Source organism: Lissotriton helveticus, chromosome 2_1 (genome assembly GCF_964261635.1).
Source record: "Lissotriton helveticus chromosome 2_1, aLisHel1.1, whole genome shotgun sequence".
NCBI classification, from domain to species: domain Eukaryota; kingdom Metazoa; phylum Chordata; class Amphibia; order Caudata; family Salamandridae; genus Lissotriton; species Lissotriton helveticus.
Window position 1 is genome coordinate 1,625,024,488 of NC_136059.1, and position 12,853 is coordinate 1,625,037,340.

The following is a 12,853-nucleotide window of genomic DNA, read 5'->3' on the forward strand; positions in this document are numbered from 1 at the left end:
CAAATACCCACCTCTCTTCCCGGACGGCACATTAGTTCAGATTTCCTCATCCGACGTCTGGAATATATGCCCCCTTTTAGTCCTTATACTTCTCCTCACCACCGCTTTTCTAGTAACACCCTTCTCATATTCCCCCCCGCACTCCTTCTCCTCATTTTCCCAACATGGCCACCACTCGGGTTAAGCTGGAATTAACTGCTACAAAATCATTTATCCTCCCGGCCAGACTAAAGCTTCAGTAAAACGATTGAAGCATAACACTATTGAACGTTTCCCTGATTCCCATTTTGTTGATCAATTTTACAATGGTCGTTTTGGGAGGCGCAAAAATTATTTCATTTTCTTCACTCACAACACCCCCTCTTGGTCCACCAGCTTATATAATTCCCTTAACGTCAACTCCTCCTCCTCTATCCCTCATGGGAAACAACTAAAGATTTCCCCCTCTGCGTATTTCAACGGTTCCCTCACCATCTCAATCTATAACAACGGTACTGTCATGATCCAAGGCAAATACACCTGTCTCTCTTTCTTTGACCACCTGTTCCCCTCCCTAATCCCCTCCTCTGCGACCGGATTTTCCCCTGACTCTCCTTCTAGCTCTACCCATTACTCCCTTTCTCCTCCCCTGACCCCCCTACACTCCAATAGGCTGCACCCTTGGGGAGGCACAGGTCTGCCCCCTTCTTTCCCCCTCCCTTGTGCCCTCCTCTCCCTTTCCTCCCACTTCACAGTGTGCCCCCCCCTTCATCACGTCAGCCGTACCACTAGCTAATATGCTCCTCGTCCAATCTGCACCGTCCTGGTACTCCAATCTCATCTCCTCCCCCCTATTCCTACCTGCTACTCCCTTTTGTAGTCCACCCCTCCTCCAACCTCCTCCCCCAGCTAACTTTCCTTATGCTCCCCTTATTCCTCCCTCTCCCCCTCTTCTCTACCCTCTCCTCCCCTTGCTTCTTACCCCGATTTCTCCACATTCCCATTGCATCTCTCTCCTTCCTCCCACTCCGCCAGCAATGCTGTGCTACCCCCTATCCCACCTTGGTAACCCTTTCCATCTCCCCCCATCGGGCCCAGCAGAACCATTTCCTTTCTTCAACTTCCCCTTCTCCCAACCCCCCTCACTCTGCCAGATGCCCGTACCCTCACAACCACCTCTCCTAGCCAACAGGACCTCTCCAACCACCTCCCCTCTTTTCCTCCCAAGCCTCCTACACTCCTATGACACCTCACAGTCCTCCCCTCTCCCTCTCCTCCACCGCCTTGATCCACACCCATCTCCCCCTAAATATGTCCTTAATTCCTTTCCTTCGTGCAACGCCAACAAAGACAACTCTCCCTTAACCTCTGATACACCAATCCCCGCTCTCAACCTCCACCTTTTTCCCACCTATGAACCCTATACCCCAACTCTCCTCCTGTCCCCCAACCTCTCCCTGCCTTCCACCACCAATTTCACCCCCTCATTTTGCCATCGAGACACCCAACCTTCCGTGCTCTGCCCTACTCTCTCTTGAAAATAAGCTAGGCTCTCTTATCACCTTCATCTCCCAGATGTAGCTTCCATTTCACTTTTAAGCTCCAAGATTTCCACTTTCCCATTCACATCAACTCCTTTGGAAAACTCTCACCTTCCCACGAGATGCACCTCGCCCCCTCACCCCATCATAGCCAATCATAACCTGTCGTCTGCAAACATCGTTCACTCACACAAGCCCTTGAATGCCACCCTTCTTCAACTTGCATATCCGAGTAACCCAACTATCTACACTATTCCGACCATCTCTTCTGTCAGAACCAAGCATCCACCTAAACCCTCCCGTGCACCCCCGTATAAGTACACTATCCCTATCACCCTTCTTAGCCCAAGTGCCCCATCACCAAAACAGTCTCAACAGAGCTGCGATGTCTGCTCCACAACTGCAGATCTGCAATAAAACACAAACTCGAAATCTCTGATACCATGACCCTTCGCAATATTGACATGTTCTTCCTAACAGAGAACTGGTTCAACGATACCTCTTACTCTATGTTTGATCTCCTATTACCCACATGCTATTCTACTTTTAGGAATGACAGACCTATCAAAGTTGGGGGAGGTGTTGCAATCATCTTTAGAAACTCCTTACAACTTAAGGCTCCTCCCATCAGTGCCTTCCGCACTTTTGAATGTCTATCTCTTGAGCTTCAACTACACCACCGCCCACCCCTCGGATTCCATGTCATTTACCGCCCACCTGGCAGCGGCCCTTTGTTTATGGAGGAACTCACTGACTTCATCAGCGACCAATACACGCAAAGTGACAATAAGACCTTCGTGGGTGACTTCAATCTCCACTGGGGCTCTCTGCAAGACTCTTCCGCGAACTTGCTGGCCACCTTCCTCTCTACAAACGATCTTATCCAACACTGCCCAGAATCAACACACTCTAAGGTTTCAATCCTGGACCTTGTTATTTCTAAAGCAGGCATGCTTTCTATCGCTACCCCTATTCACGTAGACTGGTCCGACCCCCTCCTCATCCCATTCTCTCTTCACCTAGCACACTCTATAACTTTTGGCCAACCTAAGAGGGCTACCTCCTGGTTTTGTGACACTAAAAATATTGACACCGTTTCCCTCTGTGCATCAGCTTTGCTGTCACTTCCAAGGCTAGACCCGAACCTAGATGTTGACGATCTCACCTCCCAATGCCTCTCAGTCCTTGAAGTCGAAATCAATAACGTCGCTCCTCTCCAAAGCAAAAAGAAAAGGCCCATTTCCTCAGCACCTTGGTTCAACAAATCCCTCTATGAAGAAAGGAAGCACCTAAGACCCCTGGAGAAACAATGGAGGCAAGCGCCCTCCACCGATAATTTGGCCACACATCGTTCAGCAAGAACAAGTACCACAAGCACATCTTCCTTGGGAAAGCATCACACTTCAAAACCCTCCTTGACGCAGCCAAAAATAGACCCAAAAACTATTAGATCTCATCAAGAATACTAACTGATCTCCCCCAACCTCCAAGTTGGAGGATTCTGCAAAGAAAGCTGCGGATTTTGCTGTATTCTTTGATGAAAAAGTGAAATCACTTGTGGATCAGGTCGCTCACCCTACCCCTCCAGAGGAGCGCAAATCACTAACCCTTTGGCAGAACTTCGACCCCATCTCTGAAGATGTCCTCCTCAAGTGCATCCTCGAAACAAAGCCCTCAAACCATTCTCTTGACCCCATCCCTAGTGCCATTGCCATTGACTTTTATACCCATTCTCTTCCCTATTGGACCACTCTGGTCAACCTCTCCATCTGTCAAGGCTCCCTTCCTGTTCCCTTCAAAACTGGGCAGGTCACCCCTCTGCTTAAAAAACCCACTGCTGATGCGAATGACCTATACAACTTCCGCCCCATCACCAACCTATCCTTTCTTACGAAGATCACATGAAGATGTGTTGCGAATCAGATCTCTTGTTCATATCAAGGACAATGATCTTCTTGACAATTTTCAGTCCAGCTTCATCCAAAACTGTTGCACTGGAACAGCCCTGCTGCAAGTGATTGATGACGTGCTGCGGATACTCCATTCGGGGGGGGGGTCTTGTCTTCTAATTCTCCTTGACCTTTCTGCAGCCTTTGACCAGTGGCGGCTCCCCCATTGGGGCGTGGGGGTGTTGCCCCCGCTGCTTTCTCGCCGTGCGAGAAGGCAGAAACAGAATTGGCAATAATTACCATTGATTCTGCCTTCTCGCACGGTGAGAAAGCGAAGTGCCTGGCTACGGGTGGGCGGTCCTGCTCGAGGGCAGGGTGGTGCGGCTTGGCTACTGTTGTTAATACTGACTGTTTGGGAGGTCTGAGGCCGCCCAAACAGTCAGTATGAAAAACAGTGGGCAAGCCGCCCACTGTTTTTCTGTTCTCCATTCAGCAGCTCGTTTCATTTATGGGGGCAAAAGAAGCGACCACATCACACCCATGTTATCCACCCTCCACTGGCTTCCCATCGAGGCAAGATCTATCTACAAGACTGCCTGCATCATCCACAAAGCTTTGCACTCCTCCTCTCCTCGCTACCTGGTGAATAAACTGAAACTCTCTGGAGGCTTTAGACCATCACGAAATGCGGAAAATCTACTGCTTGAACCTCCCAATTTCAAGAAGGAAAGATCGATGGCCCAATCCTTTTCAGGCAACGCAGTGAGAATCTGGAACTCACTTCCGCCTCAGCTCCGGACCACCAGGCCTTCAAAACTGACCTCAAAGTTCTCCTCCTTCAAAGACACTTCCAAAGTTAATTCATGCCCTCTCTACTATCTGAAGGAAGACCTTTTAGTATGAAAAATTTCTATTCTCCAGGACTATGGAAGTGCCTTCCCAGTGTGTTCTTGTGTTTTGAGAGCCTGCCATTTATTGCAGTACTACCCTTTTACCTGTGTTTGGTACTCTTTTGTAACATGCACACGTCACTTTTCTCTTGTAACACACTGTTTGCTACCTCTTACATTTTGTTTGCTTTCGATACTTGCACAAGTGCCACCATTGCCTACGTAACGTTTGTTGTGTTTGAGTGTCCTCCATTTATTGCAGTATTATACCTCTACTTTGTACGCTTTTGTAACCTGCACACATGTCACTTTTTCCTCCTGTAATGCACCGTTTGCTACCTCTTGTATTTTGTTTGCTCACGATTGTCACTTTTGCCTCATGTAATGTAGCGTTTGCTTTTGTAATTTGTTCACTTGTAATGTTCTCATGTATCAGTTCTGTTCCTATTGTGAAGCGCTCTGACACCTTCGGGTAAAGTCCGCGCTATATAAAAATGCATAAATAAATAAATAAATAAATACTAATTCAACACTAATCCTCTATGGGTCCCGGAGTAGCGTGCTACTCCCCGAAAAAGAGCTTTGACGCCTCGTCAGGGGTAGTAAGCGCTATATAAATGCAATTACAATACAATACAATACTAACAAGCATAATAACGAATGGAAGCAAGCATTTAGGAGGGACAATAACAAACCAATTAAAAATATGGGCGGAGAGTGGACGAGGCCTCAATTCCATTCTCCAATAACAGCTTGCCTGCAGCAGTGCCTGCCTACCCAGGCTCGACCTAAAAAGTTTAATTGAAGTTCTTCCCAACCAAATGCTATAATTAGGATAGCCAACACCTGGAAGTACTTTTGAAATACATTTTTCTGTTAATCACATAAGGTTATAGATAAAGGTCTCAGGCCAGACCTAAAAAACAATTAATATGCCGATTGCCGTGGCTCTTTTTAGTATGTTTCGCTCTTTGTTTACAGTGTAACGAAAATTTCGAGTCCAATGTATTTTGAACATGTTTACACGGTAAACTATTTGCACATTAAAATCGCGCCAGTCGTCTCGCCATGATAATGAGGGGTTTGACAACAGCTTACGCTGTGTTTGTGCTTAGGCAGAATATTCTGTGCTCTCTCGGCTTCCGTACACTGGAAGACGGCAGAAGGCAAAGTGCTGTGCGACGTGGGGTGGGGGTAGCAGAGAATCTAAGGGGGAGGTGGCTGTACTGCCCCAGTGGGCAGGCTAGGTTAGGCTTTTCTCCGGCGTGTAATTTAGGCAGTGGCAAGTGCTGTTTCCAGACATTCTCTTTCGCTTCGCCAGCCAACGGTACAATGATGGTCACTCGGAGCCTGCTGAGGGGAATGGCGGCGGTAGCGGCGCGAGCCGAGGTAACTAACAGATTTCAAAGCCCCCAGACTGCGCGAGCGGTGAATCGAAATCAACTGTCAGCGTTGGCACAGGTGGCTTCCACTGTTGGAATCCCCGGTGCTTTCTCCCTGACTGCTTACAGTAGCTCCACCTCGCAACGGTTTTAATTACTGCCTGAAACGACTTTACTGGAAGTCGCATTATCAGGCAGACGTTGAGAAGGTGGACTGCAGCCTGAAACTACATTACTGGAAGCAGCAGCAGGCAGGCGTGGGGGAGGTGGCTTGGCTCTGTGTACTTCTGCACGTTCGCAATGCCAGCCTGCAGACAGTAGCAGCGGTGGAAGGGTGGAGGATTAATGGTGGCCCACTTATACTGAAAGTGACATTTTAATTCACATTGTTTACTTACGTTTTCAAATCGTGAGCCAAATTTCACAAGGGGTACGATGTTCGTGACTGTCTGTAAATCTAACCGCACACATTTCTGTTTCTGTTCTATTCACTTTGCTTATGTTTTATATAGCGCTAACCCGGCCCATGGGCATTGGAGCGCAACGACAGAGCCAGACTGTTACTGGATTTGTTAGGTACTGAATCGCAGGTTGTTGAGCTGAGGACCGCCTTCGAACATGGTTCCTCGTGTTTAATTTCGGTGGTTTAGCCACTGGACACCATCCCACTCCTCTCCTTTTTGCGTATGATCTGCTTGATTCTCCACGTGCTTCGAGTAGACTGATCCGAACCTGCTACTTTATTTGTTTCAACAAAGGCATTAGTATCTGGGAAACGTTTCCCTGTAGAGCTAGTATTCATCTTGTTGAGTTCTGGACATTGTGCTCTGTTAATGAATGCCTTTGCCATATGCGTCCTTGTACGCTGACCTCTTAGCGTTTCCACCCCTAGCCCCTCTAGTATGTGGCAAAGTTTAACACACAATACTGTGTGACAAACATACAGTTGCATCTCTAAAATAAAGCCGACCACATTTCGTTTGTGGGAAAAAAATGGTCACAAGTTTATTCGCATTATGTTATGCGGCACACAGGTAGGGTTAACTTACGGGTGATTAACCGTGTGCAGCGCCGTTAAGGGCACACTGCTGACACCCATCCTGAAACAATCCCCAGCCTCCGGGTATCACAGTGCTGTCTTATTCGCTATTCGGTGCTGTGTTTTCCTTATTGGGGCTGCGGCTCAAAACATTTTACTGGTTGCTGCACCTGTGTTGCCATGGAGCAAGGTAAGGCCAACCCCCAGCTGTCAGGATACCAACTGTTCCTCGCAGGATGGAGGGGTCGCTGTCTCGTTCTTCTCATGGCCCCCTTATGGCCTGAAGGTATCATATTTAGCTGCCCATCCCCATCTGATAACTGTTTAGTTTCACCTTCCTTTCGCTCTATTTTAGATTGGAAACTGACCCACTGTAATTGAATAGCTTATCCAGGCCAGGCATTTTCTTTGCATTCTGGAACTTGTAGTTCCCAAGTTATTAAGACTACAAACCATCGACTGAAACAGTAAATACTTGGGGCCGCATTTATGAGGATGTACGTCACTTTTTGTGACGCACCAGCAGCGTAAAAAATGCGCCTTGTTGAGCCATATTTACAAAGTGACGCATCTAGGTAGATGCATCACTTTGTAAACCCCTGCACCACATTATACCTGCGCCAGGAATAATGTATGCAGGGGGGCGTTCTGACACAAGAAAAGGTCATAGTAGTGACGCAGTGAAATCTATAAGACTTCATTGCGCCACTTGTAGGACACAAATGCGTCAATTTCTTACGCCTGCCTCACAGCAGGCGTAAGACTGACGCAGGCCCTTTCACATGGGGCTTGCCCCATGTGAAAGGACACATTCCCTGAGTTGCGTCATTTTTGTGACACACTCCAGCAATGCGTCACTTTTGCGCCATACAGATACGTCCGAAATACCGACGTATCTGTAACTCCTTGCGCAATGATGCGTCATACTGTAAATATGACGCATCATTGGTGTCGCAAGGAGGGCGCAATGAAAAGTGACGCATCGCTGTTTTCACGCAGCGATGCGTCACTTTTCATAAATGAGGCCATTGGACTGGGGGAAATACTTCTGGGACTAAGACATGTTACAGAGCTGCCGAAGTGCCTTGTGGATTAGAATTTTTTTTTTCAAAACAACAGTGGTCCCATGCACAAGAAATATTCTGAAAACAATAAATATAGACACAATGGGTACTATATTAGTTGTGACATGTCCAGCCGGACAGAGGTCTCTATCTTTTACTTTCTGGAAAGATCAGAGACAAAATTCCTTCAACAATTCTTTGTAGTAAATGTAAATGTAAATGTATAGGCATTTATATAGCGCACTACTTACCCGTAGGGTCCCAAGGCGCTTCGACCGCTGCGAAACCCTTCCTGGCTTCCCTGAGAGATGGTCCCTTAATGGGTATCTCCAGGGTGAGACCAGGCATCCCCGGCGGTCTGGTGGGGCCGTTAGTGAAGATGAGGCAAGCTAATGCCCAGAGTTGCCGAGTGTGATCGCTGATCAGAGTGGGCACCGAGGCGAGAGAATTATCGAGTCCGCTGACCCTGGTCCAGAAACCTGCCGCGCCGGGAATCGAACCCTGGTCCCGGGCCGTCCTCTGCTCTCGGGTCTGCCGCCTCTAACCAGTGAGCCACACTACTTCACTAGTAGTGGGGCACAAGCCTGTACCCTAACACATACAAATTGGCATAGTGAAGAAATAACAAACAAACAAAGCAGGGCTTTTAGGCAAAAGCTTCAGATTTCCGTGATTAGCAATGTAACAGAAATTCAGTTAACACCATTACAAGCATATAACACAAGGTATGCGTTTTTAGGTTTCGCCTGTCGAAAGCTGCGCAAGCAGCGTTTCGCGCAGGCAAAATCTTTTGTCTAGAGTATGTGTGTGTAGTCCGGCCCCTCTGTTCCATTGGCTAGCTCCATAAATGGAGGCTAGCCATTGGAACAGAGATCTGCTCGTCATTCTGCGAGCAGATTCGTGGGCGTTCCTGCGATTTTTAGGCTTTCCGCCACGTCATGCGGCGGTGGGCGGATGTAATTTTTTTTTCCAGGCCGGCATCCTTCGTCACACCAGCCTGCTCCCTCTCCCTGTGAGGACGCAGACCCGACCCGCTCCCTACTCCGAGCAGGGGTGGGCTGCACCATTTCACTTTTCTTGTTTTTATTGAGGTTGTATTATCTCGGTCGTGAGTTTCAGAGAGCGTTTTCGACTGTGTGGTTGAAATATTATAAGGAGTGTGCATTGGGCGGATCAGTTTGGGGCTTCTGGAGTCGAGCACAGTGAGGCTCCAGACCCCTCAGTGAAGAACACGCTATTAATATTTGTTTTTCAATATAACGCAAATAGCACTCTTACATATCCGCCGCATCAGGGAAAAGGGATATCGTATGAAATCGGGCACCTTCCTAAAATCGGGCAGGAATTGAATGGCTTTCTTTTCGTGGAAGTATTGCTCTGCTGATTTCGCATCCCCGGTGTTGTGCTGGTCACAAGACAGCGTGGCTGCGTTCCTTTGCCCTCGGTGACCTGTCCAGAGTCAATCACTTATTCCACAATCCAGTGGACCTTTTAATTTGCATGCGGTGGGGCTGCAGTCGGCGTGGAGCTGTTTATGTTGGATGGAAGGCAGACTTTGCAGAATGTGTTTGCTGAATTGATTTCTGTGTAAAATTGAATACCGAGGCCCGGATTTATAAAAGGTGTTGCGTTGTCTGTACGTTGCACAAGGCGATGCAAGGCAGAGTGCAGAGTGAGTGTGTAGAGTGAGTGTGCAGAGTAGTGAGGGCAGAGTGCAGACTAGTGAGTGCAGACTAGTGAGTGCAGACTAGTGAGTGTGCAGAGTAGTGAGTGCACAGTAGTGAGTGAGCAGAGTAGAGAGTGCAGAGCAGAGAGTGCAGAGCAGAGAGTGCAGAGCAGAGAGTGCAGAGCAGAGAGTGCAGAGCAGAGAGTGCAGAGCTGAGAGTGCAGAGCTGAGAGTGCAGAGCTGAGAGTGCAGAGCTGAGAGTGCAGAGCTGAGAGTGCAGAGTAGAGAGTAGAGAGTGGTGAGTGCAGAGTAGCGAGTGCAGAGTGACTAGGGAGTGCAGAGTGACTAGGGAGTGCAGAGTGACTAGGGAGTGCAGAGTGACTAGAGAGTGCTAGGGAGTGCAGAGTGACTAGGGAGTGCTAGGGAGTGCAGAGTGACTGCAGAGTGTTAGGGAGTGCAGAGTGACTGCAGAGTGTTAGGGAGTGCTAGGGAGTGCAGAGTGACTAGGGAGTGCAGAGTGACTAGGGAGTGCTAGGGAATGCGGAGTGCTAGGGAGTGCAGAGTGACTGCAGAGTGACTGTAGAGTGCTAGGGAGTGCAGAGTGACTGCAGAGTGCTAGGGAGTGCAGAGTGCTAGGGAGTGCAGAGTGACTGCAGAGTGCTAGGGACTGCAGAGTGCTAGGGACTGCAGAGTGCTAGGGAGTGCAGAGTGCTAGGGAGTGCAGAGTGCTAGGGAGTGCAGAGTGACTGCAGAGTGCTAGGGAGTGCTAGGGAGTGCAGAGTGGCTAGGGAGTGCAGAGTGGCTAGGGAGTGCTAGGGAGTGCGGAGTGACGAGGGAGTGCAGAGTGACTAGGGAGTGCAGAGTGCTTGGGAGTGCAGAGTGCTAGGGAGTGCAGAGTGACTAGGGAGGGCTAGGGAGTGCTAGGGAGTGCAGAGTGACTAGGGAGTGCAGAGTGACTAGGGAGTGCTATGGAGTGCTAGGGACTGCAGAGTGACTGCAGAGATTAAGCTAATGGCAATGTAAATGACACTGCCATTTATTTATCTGTTTTCAAAACCAACACATAAATACAAATTTTGTCATTTACAATGCCAATAGCTCTAACTTTTCCAAAGGCGAAACCATTGCATTGTAAATGCTTGTTATGTATATGGTGCTCAGAAATGTCGACGGCGTTTCGATCCCACTAAGTAATCATGGGGATCATCAGGACATTAATAATGCTTAAACAGTATAAGCCTCTAGTGCCTAGGAAGGAAGGGGAAGAGAAAGGCATAGAAAACACATTACTGGGTTTGCCAATGATTAAAAAGGAAAAACAGGAATGACAAACAAGTGACTGTGACTGTCTGTTAAAAGGCACATTTGTACCAGTGATGGTGACAAGACTATGCAGTGCATTAAGTGCAGAGGAGTGGTGGTACTAGTTTTACAAATTGTAGAAACGGCGAGGAATGACCCATTGTGACGTGGGTTGTGCTGGCAAGGTAGGACCATTCAGCCGGGCAATGTGCCGAATCTATCTGCAGTTCGAGGGCGCTGAAAGACCCTTTTCTTCATTTTACAACTTGCGGTACCCGCTCCGCGGGTCCCGCTGCGCACCTTCATCGCCTGGGAAGCCCGGACACTGCACCCCCGCAAAGCGTGTGTTGGGCAGGGCTGCGAGCGAGTGGGGCCGGACTTCAAGGTCCAGAAGCCTCGGCAACCCGCGCCTCACACCATCTGGCCGCTCTCCCTGTCCACCACGCCCCGCCTGCACACCTGAAAAGGCCGGGGAGGAGAAGACGCCGTGGGAAACATTACCGAATCTATCTGCTGTTCGAGGGCGCTGAAAGACCCTTTTTCTTCATTTTACAACTTGCGGTACCCGCTCCGCGGGTCCCGCTGCGCACCTTCATCGCCTGGGAAGCCCGGACACTGCACCCCCGCAAAGCGTGCGTTGGGCAGGGCTGCGAGCGAGTGGGGCCGGACTTGAAGGTCCAGAAGCCTCGGCAACCCGCGCCTCACGCCATCTGGCCGCTCTCCCTGCCCACCACGCCTGCACACCTGAAAAGGATGGGGAGGAGAAGACGCCGTGGGAAACACTACCGAATCTATCTGCTGTTCGAGGGCGCTGAAAGACCCTTTTCTTCATTTTACAACTTGCGGTACCCGCTCCGCGGGTCCCGCTGCGCACCTTCATCGCCTGGGAAGCCCGGACACTGCACCCCCGCAAAGCGTGCGTTGGGCAGGGCTGCGAGCGAGTGGGGCCGGACTTCAAGGTCCAGAAGCCTCGGCAACCCGCGCCTCACGCCATCTGGCCGCTCTCCCTGTCCACCACGCCCCGCCTGCACACCTGAAAAGGCTGGGGAGGAGAAGACGCCGTGGGAAATACTACCGAATCTATCTGCTGTTCGAGGGCGCTGAAAGACCCTTTTCTTCATTTTACAACTTGCGGTACCCGCTCCGCGGGTCCCGCTGCGCACCTTCATCGCCTGGGAAGCCCGGACACTGCACCCCCGCAAAGCGTGCGTTGGGCAGGGCTGCGAGCGAGTGGGGCCGGACTTCAAGGTCCAGAAGCCTCGGAAACTCACGCCATCTGGCCGCTCTCCCTGTCCACCACGCCCCGCCTGTACTCTATAGGTCCACCTATTTAAGAGAAGGTCTCCACCCGTGGCGCGGGAGCGCGCAGGAGCGTCCCGGGAGAAGCCCGGGACAAGGGCGGGACCGTCTAAGGCCGTCCAAGGACGATCAAGGTCGGGTCGGGCCCACCCTCTTTCATCGGGGACTTGAGGACTTCCTCCCATTAATAGGTACTTGTTTGATAAAGACTTATCGTCGCTTTTGATTTTTAAATTGTACCTTCTATATTTATATGATGTCCTTACGCTCAGGGAAGGGTAGGCAGGTAACTGTAAAGACGAATAATGGGAAAGCAACTGGAACCTTAGATGATTTTATTATCCGGGCTACGGGGATTTTAGAAAAAGAAATTGCCCTTACTGAAAAGCGTTTGTCACTACACTTAATAACAGGGAAACGCTCTTCTCTGGGACGAATTGGCTCAACAACTACCCCTGAAAGGAGTACAGAAAATAATTTGGAAGCCAGCCCAACTCTTGTAGTAATTTCCGAAACCCAGCCAAACACGATTGAAGATCTAGGGGGCTGCCCTGATGAAGCCCCTATACCATCAAGTATTACGGGGGATAGTACTCAATACTGTAATTTGAGCATCAATGGGTCTACTCCTACGCAATCCCAAGTCTTAGATTGTGACCAAGTAGTCACACAACCCATTAAACGGAAAAGAAGGGGGAACCATAGGAATGGAAGTAGAGCCAAACTAGCTAAGACAGTTGCACCAAGAGTTTTGGCAAATGTACCCAAGCAAAAGGGAACCCATTCAGGCGATGTGGGACAG

The 12,853-nt window shown here is 49.5% G+C and overlaps 1 protein-coding gene across 1 annotated transcript in view; it reads left to right on the forward strand.

Annotated features, from left to right (window-relative positions):
- Positions 1-5,456: 5,456 nt before the first annotated feature.
- Positions 5,457-12,853, forward strand: part of LOC144818807 (protein NipSnap homolog 3A-like) — a 199,392-nt gene continuing 191,995 nt past the window's right edge. The window contains exon 1 of the mRNA XM_078676577.1: positions 5,457-5,688. Within this exon, the coding sequence (XP_078532703.1) occupies positions 5,632-5,688 (57 nt within the window). The 5' untranslated portion in view covers positions 5,457-5,631. The remainder of the gene's footprint in view (positions 5,689-12,853) is intronic.